Below are 17,236 nucleotides of genomic sequence, written 5' to 3'. Positions count from 1 at the left end.
CAGTATCAATAGCAATGGCCTACTACTATATATACTGCGCACAACTGAAATGCACCACAGGTATGGATGGATAGTATACTTGACGACACAGAGGTAGGTAGAGCAGTGGCCTACTGTACCGTACTGCTATATATTATATACTGGTGGTCAGCAAACTGTGCAAAACTGAAATGCACCACAGGTATGGATGGATAGTATACTTGACGACACAGAGGTAGGTAGAGCAGTGGCCTTCTGTACCGTACTGCTATATATTATATACTGGTGGTCAGCAAACTGTGCAAAACTGAAATGCACCACAGGTATGGATGGATAGTATACTTGATGACACAGAGGTAGGTAGAGCAGTGGCCTACTGTACCTTACTGCTATATATTATATACTGGTGGTCAGCAAACTGTGCAAAACTGAAATGCACCACAGGTATGGATGGATAGTATACTTGACAACACAGAGGTAGGTTGAGCAGTGGCCTACTGTACCGTACTGCTATATATTATATACTGGTGGTCAGCAAACTGTGCAAAACTGAAATGCACCACAGGTATGGATGGATAGTATACTTGAAGACACAGAGGTAGGTAGAGCAGTGGCCTACTGTACCGTACTGCTATATATTATATACTGGTAATCAGCAAAATTATGCACTGTACACCTACTATATACTACAATGCAGCACAGATATGGAGCGTTTTTCAGGCAGAGAATGTATAATACTGGTGGTCACTGGTCACTGGTCAGCAAAACTCTGCACTGTACTCCTCCTATATAATACTGGTGTTCCCCAGTCCCCACAATAAAGCAGTGTGAGCACAGATATATGCAGCACACTGAGCACAGATATGGAGCGTTTTTCAGGCAGAGAACGTATAATACTGGTGGTCACTGGTCAGCAAAACTCTGCACTATACTCCTCCTATATAATACTGGTGGTCCCCAGTCCCCACAATAAAGCAGTGTGAGCACAGATATATGCAGCACACTGAGCACAGATATGGAGCGTTTTTCAGGCAGAGAACGTATAATACTGGTGGTCACTGGTCAGCAAAACTCTGCACTGTACTCCTCCTATATAATACTGCTGGTCCCCAGTCCCCACAATAAAGCAGTGTGAGCACAGATATATGCAGCACACTGAGCACAGATATGGAGCGTTTTTCAGGCAGAGAACGTATAATACTGGTGGTCACTGGTCAGCAAAACTCTGCACTGTACTCCTCCTCTATAATACTGCTGGTCCCCAGTCCCCACAATAAAGCAGTGTGAGCACAGATATATGCAGCACACTGAGCACAGATATGGAGCGTTTTTCAGGCAGAGAACGTATAATACTGGTGGTCACTGGTCAGCAAAACTCTGCACTGTACTCCTCCTATATAATACTGCTGGTCCCCAGTCCCCAGAATAAAGCAGTGAGCACAGATATTTGCAGCCACCTGAATAAAACTGAGAGGACGCCAGCCACATCCTCTCACTATCATTTCCAATGCACGAGTGAAAAATGGCGGCGACGCGCGGCTCCTTATATAGAATCCGAATCTCGCGAGAATCCGACAGCGGGATGATGACGTTCGGGCGCGCTCGGGTTAACCGAGCTAGGCGGGAAGATTCGAATCTGCCTCGGAACCGTGTAAAATGGGTGAAGTTCGGGGGGGTTTGGATTCCGACGAACCGAACCCGCTTATCACTAATTATAAAGGAGGTATTTAAGCACAAAAAACAACACTGTAGACAAAATGCAATTGAAAAAGACACAGCAAGCAAAAATGACTTTTAATACTTGTAATAATTAACATTAGTGTATAAATTATTTCTTAATAAATACATGTTCAGAGATCAATTATAACAGCCATTGGGGCTATTTACGAGTTGGAAGAGAATCCTTCGTAACTGGGTGTAATATTTGCAGCAGGAAAAATGGATTTGTGATGCAGGGTGGAAAATATAAAATATACAACTTTATACAGAGATGTGAGAGGTGTGAGACAGCCCAAATACATAGTGGCGTGGCTTCGTGGGGAAGGGGTGTGGCCACAAAATAATACCAATTCCTAAAACGGTGCACAGTAGTCTCCATTCTTCAAATTACGCCGCACAGTAGCACCACTACACCAGGTAGAGACCCTTTTACACCTTACAGCGAACAGATTCCTCTTTTTACACATTACGGCAGACAGCGTCCCCTTTTTACACATTACGGCAGACAGCGTCCCCCTTTTTATACATTACGACAGACAGCATCCCCTTTTTACACATAACGGCAGACAGCGTGCCCTTGTTACACATAGCGGCAGACAGCGTGCACTTTTTACACATTACGGCAGACAGCGTACACTTTTTACACATAACGGCAGACAGCGTGCCCTTGTTAAACATAGCGGCAGACAGCGTACACTTTTTACACATAACGGCAGACAGCGTCCCCCTTTTTACACATTACGGCAGACAGCGTCCCCTTTTTACACATTACGGCAGACAGCGTACACTTTTTACACATAACGGCAGACAACGCACACTTTTTACACATAGCGGCAGACAGTGTGCCCTTGTTACACATTACGGCAGACAGCGTGCCCTTGTTACACATTACGGCAGACAGCGTGCCCTTGTTACACATTACGGCAGGCAGATTCCCCCTTTTTACACTTTGCGGCAGGCAGTCCCCCGTTTTTACACATTGCGGCAGGCAGATTCTCCCTTTTTACACATAGCGGCAGGCAGATTCCCCATTTTTACACATTGCGGCAGGCAGATTCCCCATTTTTACACATTGCGGCAGGCAGTCCCCCCTTTTTACACATTGCGGCAGGCAGTCCCCCATTTTTACACATTGCGGCAGGCAGTCCCCCATTTTTACACCAGGCAGTCCACCCTTTTTACACATTGCGGTAGGCAGTCCCCCATTTTTACACATAGCGGCAGGCAGTCCCAACAAATAAATAAAGAAAGAGACAGAAAGAAATAAAGAAAGAGACAGAAAGAAAGAAAGAAATAAAGAGAAAGAAAGTAGAATTATACTTACTCTCTCCGCTGGCTCAGGCTTCTCGTGCAGCTTGACGATTCCCGGGCAGTAGACGAGGTGGAGGAGGGAGCCGCAGCAGCGCTGTGTTATTGGTGGAGGCGCTGCTGCTGCTGCCCCCCTGCTTCACTATAGGCTGTTCTCGGAAGACAGCCTATAGTGAAGCAGAGGGGCAGCAGCAGCAGCGCCTCCACCAGTAACAAAGCGCTGCTGCGGCTCCCTCCTTCACCTCCGTCCTCCTCCTTCCCCCGTCCGTGCCGCTGCTCTTCTCCTCTGTGGGCGGCTGTGCGCTGCGGGCAGCAGTTGCCCGCAGCGCACAGCGGCATGTAATGAGTCAGTTTGACTCATTACATGCTTGGGCCCCTGGACAGAGGCGAGCCCCAGTGCAACGCACTGCTTGCCCTGCCCAGAGCCGGCCCGAACCAATATGATGCCCTAGGCAAGATTTTGGCTGGTGCCCCCTAACACCACAGCTGGTTCCGCCTCTGACCTTGCACCTCTTTCCCAGCACCAACACCCCTCATCCATAGCAGTCCTTATTTTGGTGTTTTTACCCCCTATATTTTAAATAGGAACAGTTCGCATATTTGGTGCACAGCCCAAAAAGGGGTGTGATTTTGCTGGCAAGGGGCATGGCTACACAATAGTAACCCCAATTCCAATTCCGCCACACAGTACTGCAACTATATTCACATTTGATCATGCGATAGTGTCCATAATTCATATTACATCCCACAGTAGTATCACTTTACCTTATAAACGTTACTCCTCACAGTAGAGTCCGTTATTCATATTACATCACACTGAATTGCTCCTTATTCACATTACACCACACGCTATTGCTCTTTATTCACATTAGACTGACACAGTAGTGCCCTTTCTATATGCAACGCCACATAGTAGAGCATCTTATACACATAATGCCACATAGTAATGCCCCTTACACATATGAGACACATTATTAATGTCCTTATATACATAATGCGCCTTACACATTATGACAACCTTTATTAATGCCCTTTTACACATTATGTCCCTTACACATATGCTGCACATTATTAATGCCCTTATACACATAATGACACACATAGTGCCCCTTACACATATGTTGCATATTGTTAAATGCATTTTTACATGATACACATAATGCTCCTTACACATATTCCGAACACTACTGCACAACCAACCCACTCACATGCACACAGCACTCACACTGCCACTAACACTGTGACTTCTGTCTCTGCTTGGATACAGATGTTGCCTCAATGCTAACATCGGGCACATTTTTTAACGAAAATGCATCTTATTGCATTGCTATGTGGCTAGGATGCACAAGCATCTTCTGCTGATTAAAATGATATGCAAGATGCCTATATACTGTGTGAGACTGTGGCTGTATCTGCATATGAAATGCTACACACAGAATATAGGCATGCCGCGTATCATTTTAATCAGCAGAAGCTGCTGATGCCCCTAGGCACATCAAATGCCCTAGGCAATTGCCTAGTTTGCCTATGCCTATGGCCGACTGTGGCCCTGCCGGTAGTTCCGCCTCTGGTGCAGTGTTCAGGGTATGCAGCCCGTGCAGAACAATGTGATTTGGCCCCAAACCTTTGCACCTTCGAAAAATTTTGGACTTGAGTGCAGATACCAGATACATCAACAGTATGTAAGTGTGTATATATATATATATATATATATATATATATATACGTTACTGGAAAAAACATTGAAACACCACCATAGTGTATTTTTCGTTTTTTTTATTTAAATGTAAACCATTTAAATGCAATTAATTACCAATAGTAGAACAAGTGTAAACAGCAAAGTGCTAGAAAAAGTATTCTGAGTTGGGATCAAAACTTTGCCCCAGTGGATCCAGGGGGAGGGGCAAGGGATTAGGGTGATCGCCCCACATAACACACACCTTGTCCTTAGGGTGGCTGCAAACCCCCTGTCCTTTCCAAAGCCTAGCTCTCATTTGGCTCCACATCTCTTCATCTTCGGATGGCCATGACCTCCCTCTCCTCTCCAAGGTCAAGCTCTCAGCCGCCTCCACCTCTCTTCTCTCTTCTCCTCCTCTCCAAAGCTGAGCTCTGAACCAGCTCCACCTCTCTTCTCCTTTGGATGGTGGCAACCAGGACCGCCATCGGAAATTATGGGGCCCGGGACTGGCCAAATAGGCAGGGCCCCCAAAAAATAAATAAATAAATATAAATAAATTACAAATAAATACATATTTATTAATAATAATAATAATAATAATAATAATAATTCCTATGCCCCCATCATCATATTTTTCAATGCCCCACACAGTAATGCCCCAGTACCTGTAATGGGGTTCTAATAATTTTCAGTGGTTCTGCTCATCCTCCTTCCTTCCCTGCCACCGCAGCAGGCTGTTCAACTATTGAAAATGTCTCTCCAAAAATGTCCGCCACCTCAGAGTTATTAAAGATACTAGAGCCTCCTCTATTATCTTTAATAACTGTCTCCTCTGAGGCGGCAGCCATCTTAAGAGGGACTTTTTGAATAGCCTGCTTGCGCTGGGCAGTGGTCACATACACAGAGGCAGTGGCGGCGGACGGAGGTTGGCGGCGGGCAGACGGCAGCGAGTGGGCAGCAATATGAGCGGCCCAGGCCCTCCCCTCTCTGTCAGAGAGACTGGTGCCGGGGTGACTGTTCCCGCAGCAGCCCCCTGATGGCGGGCCTGGTGGCAACCTCCCTCTCCTTTCCAAAGCTGAGCTCTCTTGTCCTTTGGATGGCTACAACCTTCCTATCTTTTCCAGGGCCAAGCTCTCAACTGGCTCCACCTCTCTTCTTCTTTGGATGGGGGCCAGGGGAGTATCTACCCATTGGCCAGGATTGCGCTCGCCAGGGGCGCCAAGTAAAGAGGGGGCGCCTCCTAGCGCTGCCACCCGCGGCCATAGGGTAGAAAAGTAGTACTGTCAGACTGTACCTGCTGTTACTGTACCAGCAGCACTGCACTTGTAATCAGACTCAAAATAAACTACAGCTCGCAGCAGCCCTTGTTGCTGGGAGCTCCCGGCAGCAACAAAGGCTGCTGGGAATTGTAGTTTATTTTGAGTCTGATCACTAGTGCAGTGCGGTGCTGAGCTGACGGACACTGGTGCTGCACCGGCAGTAACAGACTCTCACCAGGATCACAGCAATTGTTATATAGCACAGTGCTATAGATCTATTTGTTGTTAAAGATAATAAAAAAGTGGCAGAGGAGAAGGGACTGTAGTACCTGGAAAACTACATGATTTTCATGCATGTTGGCAAGCCGCATGGGAGGGTTAGGGTTAGGCTGCAGGGAGGGAAATTAGGAAGGGTGGGTTAGGGTTAGGGTTAGGCACCACCGAAGAGGCTGAGGGGAAGGGGGGGGGGGTAGGGTCAGGCTGTGGGAAAGGTGGGTTAGGGGGGAGGGATGGTGTAACGTGAGTACGAAACACTACTGTGCGGTGTAATGTGATTGAGGGACACTACTGTTTGGCATAATTTGAACTGAAAGTACTATTGTGTCCATGCCCTTTCCCCACAAGACCATGCCCCATTTCCAGTACTCACACCTTATTTCAAATGTGTGTGGGGGGCGAGGGGCACCAGTCCCTTACTTTGCCAGGGGCGCTCTGACCCCTAGATACACCCCTGATGGGGGCGGCCTCCCTTCTTCTCCAGGGACGAACTCTCAGCCGGCTGCACCTCTCTTCTCCTTCAGATAGTGGTGAGTTCCCTTTCCTCTCCAAAGCTGAGCTCTCAACCGTCTCCACCTCTCTTCTCCTTTGGATGGCCACGCCATCCCTCTCCTCTCCAGGGCAGAGCTCTCAGCGGGTTCCACCTCTCTTCTCCTTTGAATGGTGGCAACCTCCCTCTCCTCTCCAGGGCAAACTCTCATCCAGCTCCACCTCTCTTCTCCTTTGGGTGGCTGCAACCTTCCTTCCTCTCCAGGGCCGAGCTCTCAGTCAGCTCCACCTCTCTTCTCTTTCGGGTGGCTGTGACCTCCCTCGAGAACAGTCTCTAGAATTAAACCTCATAAGGGTGGTTTGGGAACCCTCTGTATGCTTCGCCACTTACCATCTGTGTGTGCGGCACATATAACCCTCTATGTGTGCTGCACCATCAACCCTCTGTACGCTGCACCCCTATCCCTCTGTGTGTGCTGCACAGTTGATTTGGTGCTGCCGACATGAGACCACTTATCTAAATTTTCCATGGCCACTTTAGTGGGTGGTGGTGGTGGTGGGGGGGTGGGGGGGTGATACAGTCGCATAGCTGCCAACAAATAAGAAAATATCCTATATTAGCTAATGAGCAAAAATATGTAATTGCTGTCAATGCCTGGAAATGTAGTAAGGTGCCAAACAGAAGCAAAAAATGCCCAGAAGGCCATGACTGCCTCCAACTTGGAACCAGGCTCTATGAGAAGGGACCTTGCTCTATCGATATCAACAACCCACCCCCCTCCCCCCCCATCCTTCATTTGGGCTGCTTTCATAAATTTCCCAGGCTAGTTTTCTATCCAATCCACCCCTGCATACAATACAGTGTGGTCTCCTCCTTCCCTCACATACAAGAGAGAACAACACTCATGGCACCCTCAGTACCCCAACAGCTGTGGCTCCCATGCCCCCCTATTCTTATGACCCACATCCCCCATCAGTAGCAACTCCACTTACTGTACTCTCAGGACCTCTTCGCCCCAGAAAGTTGAAAAGGACACAGGGGGGACATGAGGTTTAAGACACAAGGAGAGACATTAGACTGTAGTCACACAGGGTGAACATATATCAGGTGTGTATGAGGGATGGTATTCATATGACCGGTGGTCACATGACCTCCTCCAACATCCCGCCCCTTCACTATCCCGACGGTCGGCATGCCGACCAACAGGGACTATTTCCACTTGTGGGTGTCCACGACACCCACAGAGTGGAAATAGAACACGTGGCGACCATAGGTCACCACCGAGCCCGCAGCGTGGCTTGCTGCACTCGCTCCCCCCCTCCGCGATCCCGACGCCGGTCTCCTGACCGTTGGTCAGCCATATTACACCTGTATATGAGAAAAGGGAGAAAAAATTATTTATTAGGTCAATGAGTCAGATAAGCCTTATTTATCACCACGTTAGATAGTGTACTGTTATGTAATAAAAGCTTTAGCAAATTGGTATTAAAATTATGTATAAAAGGAATATGGAATGAGGGACAAAAATTGCGATTTGTTAAAAAAAAAAGGCTGTGGATAGTTTCTAAACTCTTAAGTGCTGATTCAAAGTTGCACGCTGTTGCAATTGCTTTAAGCAGCATTAAGCATCTGATTTGTCAACCAATTATGTGACATATCCTCGAAAAGACTAAGGGCCCGATTCAGACCCGATCGCTGTTATGTGAATTTGCAAGGGGGCCGATTTTTGTTCAACTGTGCATGTATACAGATCGTAGTGCACACTCGTGAGGCCAAACTATGAAAAAAATCCGGCAACTTTTTTGATAGCAAGGCATAGTTGGCTGATAGGAAGCAGGCATTTGGGGGTGGTAACTGGCCGTTTTCTGAGAGTGCCATGATAAATGCAGGCGATACCAAGCGTTTTCACGGAGGGTGTGTGACGTCAGCTCCGGGGCGATCAGCCTGATTCTATCGCACTATAGGAGTAGGTCCTGATCAATGCACAGACTGGAAAAATCATTCGATGGTTAGTGAGTTGCAAATGGATTTGCAGTTGACTGGCGTTCGCATAGATTTTAGCAAGGCATATGCAGACTTGCACGGGGTGGGTTTTAACTCTTTCTGGGAGGCGATGATCTGATCGCAAACCTCTGCAAAGTCGCAGAGAAGTTATCAGGTCTGAATTACCCCCATCATTCGATGGTGAGTTGCAAATGGATTTGCAGCTGACCGGCATTCGCAGAGATTTTTACAAGGCTTATGCAGACTTGCACAGGGTGGGTTTTCACTCTGGCAGATGACTTTCTGATCGCAAACCTCTGCAAATTCGCAGAGAAGCGATCAGGTCTGAATTACCCCCTAAATACTAGAGACATGCACTGGCCCATTTTTTGCTGGATTTGGTTTTAATTTGTCATCAGGTTTTGGTTTTACCAAAACCGCCTCACTGATTTTGGTTTTAGATCTTTTTTTTTCAAAAATGTATAAAAAAAAACAACTAAAATCACAGAATGTGACCTTTTTTTTATTCCTACAGCATTGTTACCTCAATAGCATTAATTTCCACTCATTTCCAGTCAATTTTGACCACCTCACAGCTCACAATATTGTTTTCTTACAGTTTAGGCCAAAGGCTACAACAAGCTGGCTGGTTACTAAGAGCGACAGAGCAGCGGCGCAAACACACATCAGTTTATAGTACATCTATGAAACATTGCCACATACTAGCGGCAGAAATGAAAAGTGGTGGAAGATGTAGTTGTCCTTGGGTCACCCTTTCTGTTTGATTTTCAAAAGGATATGCACAGTTTGATAAATCAAGCACTTCAGTGACAGGGACTGCCACTTTTGTGCTGAAGTGTTTGGTTTGTTTGGTACCCCACAAAAAAAGCTGCTTAAGGCAGTTAAGCTAAAAGCTATACAGTGCCAAGATGTCAGGTCAGCTCACACTGTGGGGATTCAAATGGCTCTTATACTGTATATATTTGAACAAATGCAATTGGGTGCAGTGCACAGAACAGTGCAAACAATAGAACAATGTATTTTTTATTGTTTTTCAATTTGCAGCTCAGCGCACACTTCAAAGGGTTGTTATATGTATGTGAACACTGAGGTACAGCCCACACAAAATTGTACAAACTTAAAAAAGTTTAAACTGTTTATTAAATTTTTTCTTTATTCGCAACTGATTTTGCTGAGTTACACTACTTATATGTGAACACAGTAGGAGATATGGCCTGCAGAGTCAGTGCAGCACCACTGTGTGACAGAATAATTAGACTAAGGGCACTGGACAAAGCAAAGTCACTTGTGGTAGGACACAGGGACAGGGAATTGATGGACACAGCACAGCCACTTGTGGATAGACACAGCACAGCCACTTGACTAACACAGCACAGACATTTGTTTGGACACTGCACAGCCACATGAGGGATACAGCACAGACACTTGTGGATGATCACAGAAGAGCACAACAGAATGCAGCATTACTGAAATCAAATGGCACTCAAATCACTGTAGGAGGGACTTATATAGCATCCGAGTCCCATGAGAATACAGAACCTCAATTTGGAATCTGAGCCTGGCATAAAACCTGAGCAAGGGCTCGGATTTACTCGGAAACCAGAATTCAAACCGCACATCTCTACTAAATGCACTAGATAGTGAACAATACCAAATTCCTGGCACTAATCACTTATGTACACCAGCGCGTTTTGGTTTTGGATCTTTGTTAATTTGTGTTTTGGTTCTAATTTTGCAAAACCACCCTCACATGTGTTGAATTTGTATTTTTTTTAAATGCAAAAAACAGCTAAAATCGTGTGATTTGGGCCTGTTTTTGTTCCTACAGTATTATTAACCTCATTAGCATTAATTTTCTGTCAATTCGAGTCAATTTTGATCACCTCACAGCTCACAATAATCTTCTCCTATATTAGCAAAATTCTGGCTGGTTAAACTAAACAAAACAGAGGCACAAACATACAACATGTATATCTGTTTAAAAATGTGGTCCAAAATATAAAAAAAAAGACATGCAGTTTTACAAATCAAGCACTTCAACGTCAGGGACTGCCACTATTGTGTATGAAGTGCTTGGTTTGTTTGGACCCCTACAAACCACTTTTTTTGTTGGACTACCACTGAATACGAATGAGGAGGTTGTTGATGAGGGTGTTAATTACAAATTATTATAAGTTTGTAAAATAAATGTAATGAACTCCCCGCAAATGAAGTAACATGGGGGAGGTGCCTAGATTGTTAACGTCCCTACCTATACGAATTTTGGCCTCACAATTGGAGCATAAGCCTTCACAAACATTGTCAGGATTTGGGTAGGCTTTTTTGATATTATGCCAAGGCATCACGATGGCTCTCTTTTTATTATGGGTAAAAACTACTGCTACTGATGTCTGACTTACAAAAGCAACATCATCAACATCATCATCCTCATTAGCGTCAGATAGTACACAAATATCCCCCCCTCATCCTGTTCCATTTCCACACTAGCATCCTCAATTTCTTTTATGTCATCATCACCATCTTTACTTGTACTGTTCATCCCTACATTTGCAAATGGTGCAGAAATAGTGGAAGGAGGCTTCTCTACAAGTACAGCATGAGAAATTTCAGACTCACGTGTAGCTAATGTGGACACCCCTGTACTCTTCTCAGGGATTTGTGAACACACAATTTGTTTTTCAGCCTTAGTGTTGGTTTATTTCTCACTGATTTGTCTGGTTTTAATGTGACACCTCTTATGCACTTAGCAGAAAAAGTGCAACACGGTTTACACGATGGTGATCCAATGCTTACAACAGGTCAGAAAAGCCATTGGTGGGCATCTTATTCCAAAAGATGCCTTTCGTGGCATTTGCATATGCGCTCAGGTCTCGGTTAGCATTACCGCTTCACAGCAAAGAGGTCATGAGTTCAATTCTTTACCAAAGTGCAGAGTGTGGAGATTTTATGTTCTCCCATGTTTGCGTTGGTTTTCCTCTGGGTTCTCTGGTTTCCTCTGACACACCAAAAGCATACATTAAGTTAGCTTCTGATAAAAGACGATGAGTCCATGTGGTAGGGTATATAGATGATAAACTCTACTATAACAGGGACTAAAATAAATTACTTAATCTCTGTAAAACACTGCAGAATATTTATGCGCTGCAGTATATAAATAACTGATGATGATACTACTGCTACTACTACTTCACTACTACTACTACTACTACTACTACTACTAATAATAATAATAATAATAATAATAATAATATTAAATAATAATATCCTAAATGTAAACTTTGTGGTATCAACATTTTTCTTCTGCATATGCGCAGATCTTAGAGAAAATGGCACCAGCAATATTTTCAATATGTGCAGTGCATGTGTTGGAAAGGTAAGTATATGCAGTGGATGTAGAGTGTGCGAGTTTCTGAATCCAGAGGCTCATAGGCACTGCACAACCTGCAGCTATTATAAATAGGTACATGTTACAGGCAAATGCTTGTCTTGGTTCTCATAATTAGCACTAAAGTCAGCATTACTACTCCTATCATATGAAATGAATTATTGGTATTAATGCACTATTTAATTTATGTTTTTCTGTTCTTGCAGAAGTATCCCCTATATTAACAACTACCACAGCTACTACTACTACTACTACTACCACCACACCAACCACTACCACTCCAACCACCACTACTACAACCACTACTACTCCAACCACCACTCCAACCACCACTCCAACCACCACTACTCCAACTACAACCACTACCACTCCAACCACCACCACTCCAACTACAACCACTACAACTCCAACCACCACCACTCCAGCTACAACCACTACCACTCCAACCACCACCACTCCAACTACAACCACTACCACTCCAACCACCACCACTCCAACTACAACAACTACCACTCCAACCACCACCACTACAACTCCAACCACCACCACTACAACTCCAACCACAACCACTACTACTCCAACCACCACTCCAACCACCACTACTCCAACTACAACCACTACCACTCCAACCACCACCACTCCAACTACAACCACTACAACTCCAACCACCACCACTCCAACTACTACCACTACTACTCCAACCACCACCACTCCAGCTACAACCACTACCACTACAACCACCACCACTCCAACTACAACCACTACCACTCCAACCACCACCACTACAACTCCAACCACCACCACTACAACTCCAACCACAACCACTACTACTCCAACCACCACTCCAACCACCACTACTCCAACTACAACCACTACCACTCCAACCACCACCACTCCAACTACAACCACTACAACTCCAACCACCACCACTCCAGCTACAACCACTACCACTCCAACCACCACCACTCCAACTACAACCACTACCACTCCAACCACCACCCCTCCAACTACAACCACTCCAACTACAACCACTACCACTCCAACCACCACCACTCCAACTACAACCACTCCAACCACCACCACTCCAACTACTACCACTACTACTCCAACCACCACCACTCCAGCTACAACCACTACCACTACAACCACCACCACTCCAACTACAACCACTACCACTCCAACCACCACCACTACAACTCCAACCACCACCACTACAACTCCAACCACAACTACTCCAACCACCACTCCAACCACCACTACTCCAACTACAACCACTACCACTCCAACCACCACCACTCCAACTACAACCACTACAACTCCAACCACCACCACTCCAGCTACAACCACTACCACTCCAACCACCACCACTCCAACTACAACCACTACCACTCCAACCACCACCACTCCAACTACAACCACTACCACTCCAACCACCACCACTCCAACTACAACCAGTCCAACTACAACCACTACTGCTCCAACCACCACCCCTCCAACTACAACCACTCCAACTACAACCACTACCACTCCAACCACCATCACTCCAACTACAACCACTACAACTCCAACCACCACCACTCCAACTACTACCACTACTACTCCAACCACCACCACTCCAGCTACAACCACTACCACTCCAACCACCACCACTCCAACTACAACCACTACCACTCCAACCACCACCACTACAACTCCAACCACCACCACTACAACTACAACCACTACAACTCCAACCACCACCACTCCAACTACAACCACTACAACTCCAACCACCACCACTCCAACTACAACCACTACTACTCCAACCACCACCACTCCAGCTACAACCACCACCACTCCAACCACCACCACCACCACCACTCCAACCACTACCACTCCAACCACCACTACTCCAACTACAACCACTCCAACCACACCCAGTCCAACTACAACCACTACTGCTCCAACCACCACCCCTCCAACTACAACCACTCCAACTACAACCACTACCACTCCAACCACCACCACTCCAACTACAACCACTCCAACCACACCCAGTCCAACTACAACCACTACTGCTCCAACCACCACCCCTCCAACTACAACCACTACCACTCCAACCACCATTCTAACCACAACCTCTACTACTCCAACTACCACTCCACCCATCACAACCACCACTCTAACCACAACTACTCCAACCACAACCACCGCTCCAACCACAACCACCTCTATTGCTACAACCACAACCACCACTGCTGCTCCAACCACAACCACCACTCCACCAACATCTACTCCTACTCCCACCACCAGTGTTCCAACCACTACACCAACCCCTACCACCTCTACTGCTCCAACCACCACCACTACAATTACTACTGCTCCCGCCACCACAGCTTTTACAACCACCACAGCTGTTACAACCACCCCAACCACCACAGCTGCTCCAACCACCACAGCTGCTCCAACCACCACCACTGCTACAACACCAACTTCTATAGGCATTACAACCACTTCCCCTTACAGCACAGACACACCATTTACTACAAAAACAAATGTGATATTACCAACAACAATGCACCCTGAAGAGAATATAACTGTCACAACAGTACAAAGCACAAGTATACTAAGTGTCCGTATTTCATCACAATTAATAGATAACATAGAGGTAAAAAGCCTAGAAATAAATGAAACCACTACTGTTAATGTTGAGATGATATCCATCTGCGCTAGTGAAATATACATTAAAACCACAAACTCCATATCCCCCACTTCAATCCTCGTTCATGTTGGTGGTGAAGAACCTAAAACCTTTAGTGACCACACAGATACTTTGATTACCACTAGTGAAATCACAATACCAAACAAAGAACACTTTAATCCTGGGGACTACTGCAGTAAACCAGCAAAGATCAACACAGTCACAGAGACATCTGCCAATGCTGAAGACATCTGTTTCTCAGACAAATCATCTTCCACCACAACAACCACTACTACCACCACCGAGGAAGTCATTGTGCTAGGTCCTGATGGATTCTCCAAGAGCTGTGCTAACTAATAATGTTGCTATATCTCAATGACGAAAATTATTTTTTAATGTTTATGATAACTGAAAAGATGCCTTATTCTTCCTTACTAAATGGTATATAAAGAGATTTTACTTTATTTTATGCAAAATACTGTTGTCATATGTTAGAAATTAGAAGTTAATGTTATTTTAAGATTTTATAAAGCAATTCGGTTACATTCAAGGGGGCTTATGTAATAGCTTGCATTTACATAACACCAGGAAACTGATGTCTTTTATATAGTTGCTGCTTTAAAAATATGGGCAACCTCCCTGGAGTCTTGGCATACTCTGCATCTTGCAGGTTATTACATAAGCTCAAAGGTTGCATAAAACAAAAGATGTAAGAAACATTTTCACAAATTTTGGCAGATTAAAGGTGCATACACACTGCCCAGGGTGTATGCTGAGCGATGATGTAAAAATCGCTGGCTGGAAAATCGCTCAGTGCATACACACTAAGCGATTTTCACCTGGCCCAGCGATTTTCACGGGGGTGAACCACTTTCCAAAGAAGGTGACTGTGGAAAGTGGATCACTTGGCCGGTAAAACAAGCAGATGGCTGGCGGCGGCCGGCGATTATGCGGTAGCGTGCATCAGCATTCACTGCTCATCACCCGGCCATACACACTAGGAGATTTTGAGCTCAAAGTAGCTCAAAATGCCAAATGTGAGCTACTTTGAACTCAAAATCACCTAGTGTGTATGTACCTTAACTGTCTGACAATGTCAAGCAATATTATAATATAGCGCATACATACAGTAACACATCTGTACAATATTACATATGAGCTATACACTGACATTAATCATGGCTTATAGGCCCTAAACACTGGCTCATACCACTGAAAGATATGAACAATCTCGCTCATTAATGAATGAGATATCGTTCATATCTTTCAGTGTGTAGGGACCAACGATGAACGATGCGCGGCCCCCGCGCTCGTTCATCGTTGTTGCTGGCTCGTTTAAACGTGCAAGCTAATATGGACAATCTTGTCCATATTAGCATGCAGTGCTATGGAGTCGTGTGATAGGGGGAGTGAAGAAATTGCACTCCCCCATCACACCCCCCCCCAGCACAACGTGCTGTGTGTACGGCCCATTAGTGCGCTATTTCTTACTGAGCAATGCAAATTTGCTTGGTAACAGTAGACACACTGGTGCAAATTTACCATGTAAAGGAGTATTGGAAACATGCATATGACTATGAATATATAACATATTTCATGTCTATTTCCACAGTTTGGATTCTTGAATAGACATATTATGATTCATATTTTACGACACAGAAACTTCTATTATCTATAGTATATAAAACAGACGATAAACTATTTTTTATTACATTACAGTATATTTGAGTGGTAAAGGCATTCCAAATAATGCAGTAAATAAGAAGTAGCATTTATAATCTACAATCAATCATTAACTGATGTCTATGATTAATGTCCTCTAACTATATTATTTCCTTGTTTTTGTTTCTGATGAGATATTATATGACTACAGTGCATTTCTTTATAATATATGTATTTTATTTAAGAGGTTTGTAGATTATTTTAGTAGATCAACTGCTTGGAAAGTTGAAGTTCTATGCCACTTTGTCATTTGTAATAAAGCATCTATCCAATGTCAAATTGTAGCATGAACATTAAGTTCTGTTGGTATGATTTGCTTGCATAATGTTTATAATCTTACTGGGTATAAATAAAGGGTCACTTCTTGTGCACACATGTTTGACTGACTATCCATTGGAAGAGTATGTAGACATAAACATTACAGAATCCAACACTCCCTTTGCATCAAACCCTATTATCCATATAACTGCTTCATACTCCAAACCCCTCTAGTTCTCTAATGTCTTTACTATCTTTATAGTTAAATTGAACAGTATCCCCTAAGCCCCCCTCTCACCTCCCTTCCTTTCCCCGTTAATTTGGCTATGCCTGTGTCTTTTACCAATTGCACAGGCACTACAAGCCCTACCATTGTGTTCAGCCCTGCATCCAAATATGCAAAGACTGACATGCCCACTTTGAACATACTTAGATGTTCAAATACCACTTGGTGTGTCTTTTGCACCAATGAAACTTG

General features: G+C 44.8%; 1 protein-coding gene across 1 annotated transcript in view; it reads left to right on the top strand.

Moving 5' to 3' along the window:
• LOC135039584 (mucin-2-like) overlaps positions 1–16,871 on the top strand; it is a 31,542-nt gene extending 14,671 nt beyond the window's left edge. Inside the window, exon 3 of the mRNA XM_063954742.1 lies at positions 12,305–16,871. Coding sequence (XP_063810812.1) covers positions 12,305–15,135 — 2,831 coding nt within the window. The 3' untranslated portion in view covers positions 15,136–16,871. The remainder of the gene's footprint in view (positions 1–12,304) is intronic.
• Positions 16,872–17,236: the final 365 nt, after the last annotated feature.

Source organism: Pseudophryne corroboree, chromosome 2, assembly GCF_028390025.1.
Source record: "Pseudophryne corroboree isolate aPseCor3 chromosome 2, aPseCor3.hap2, whole genome shotgun sequence".
Lineage (NCBI taxonomy): Eukaryota > Metazoa > Chordata > Amphibia > Anura > Myobatrachidae > Pseudophryne > Pseudophryne corroboree.
The sequence above is the reverse complement of the archived record's forward strand: the minus strand, read 5'-3'. Positions and strand labels throughout refer to the sequence as shown.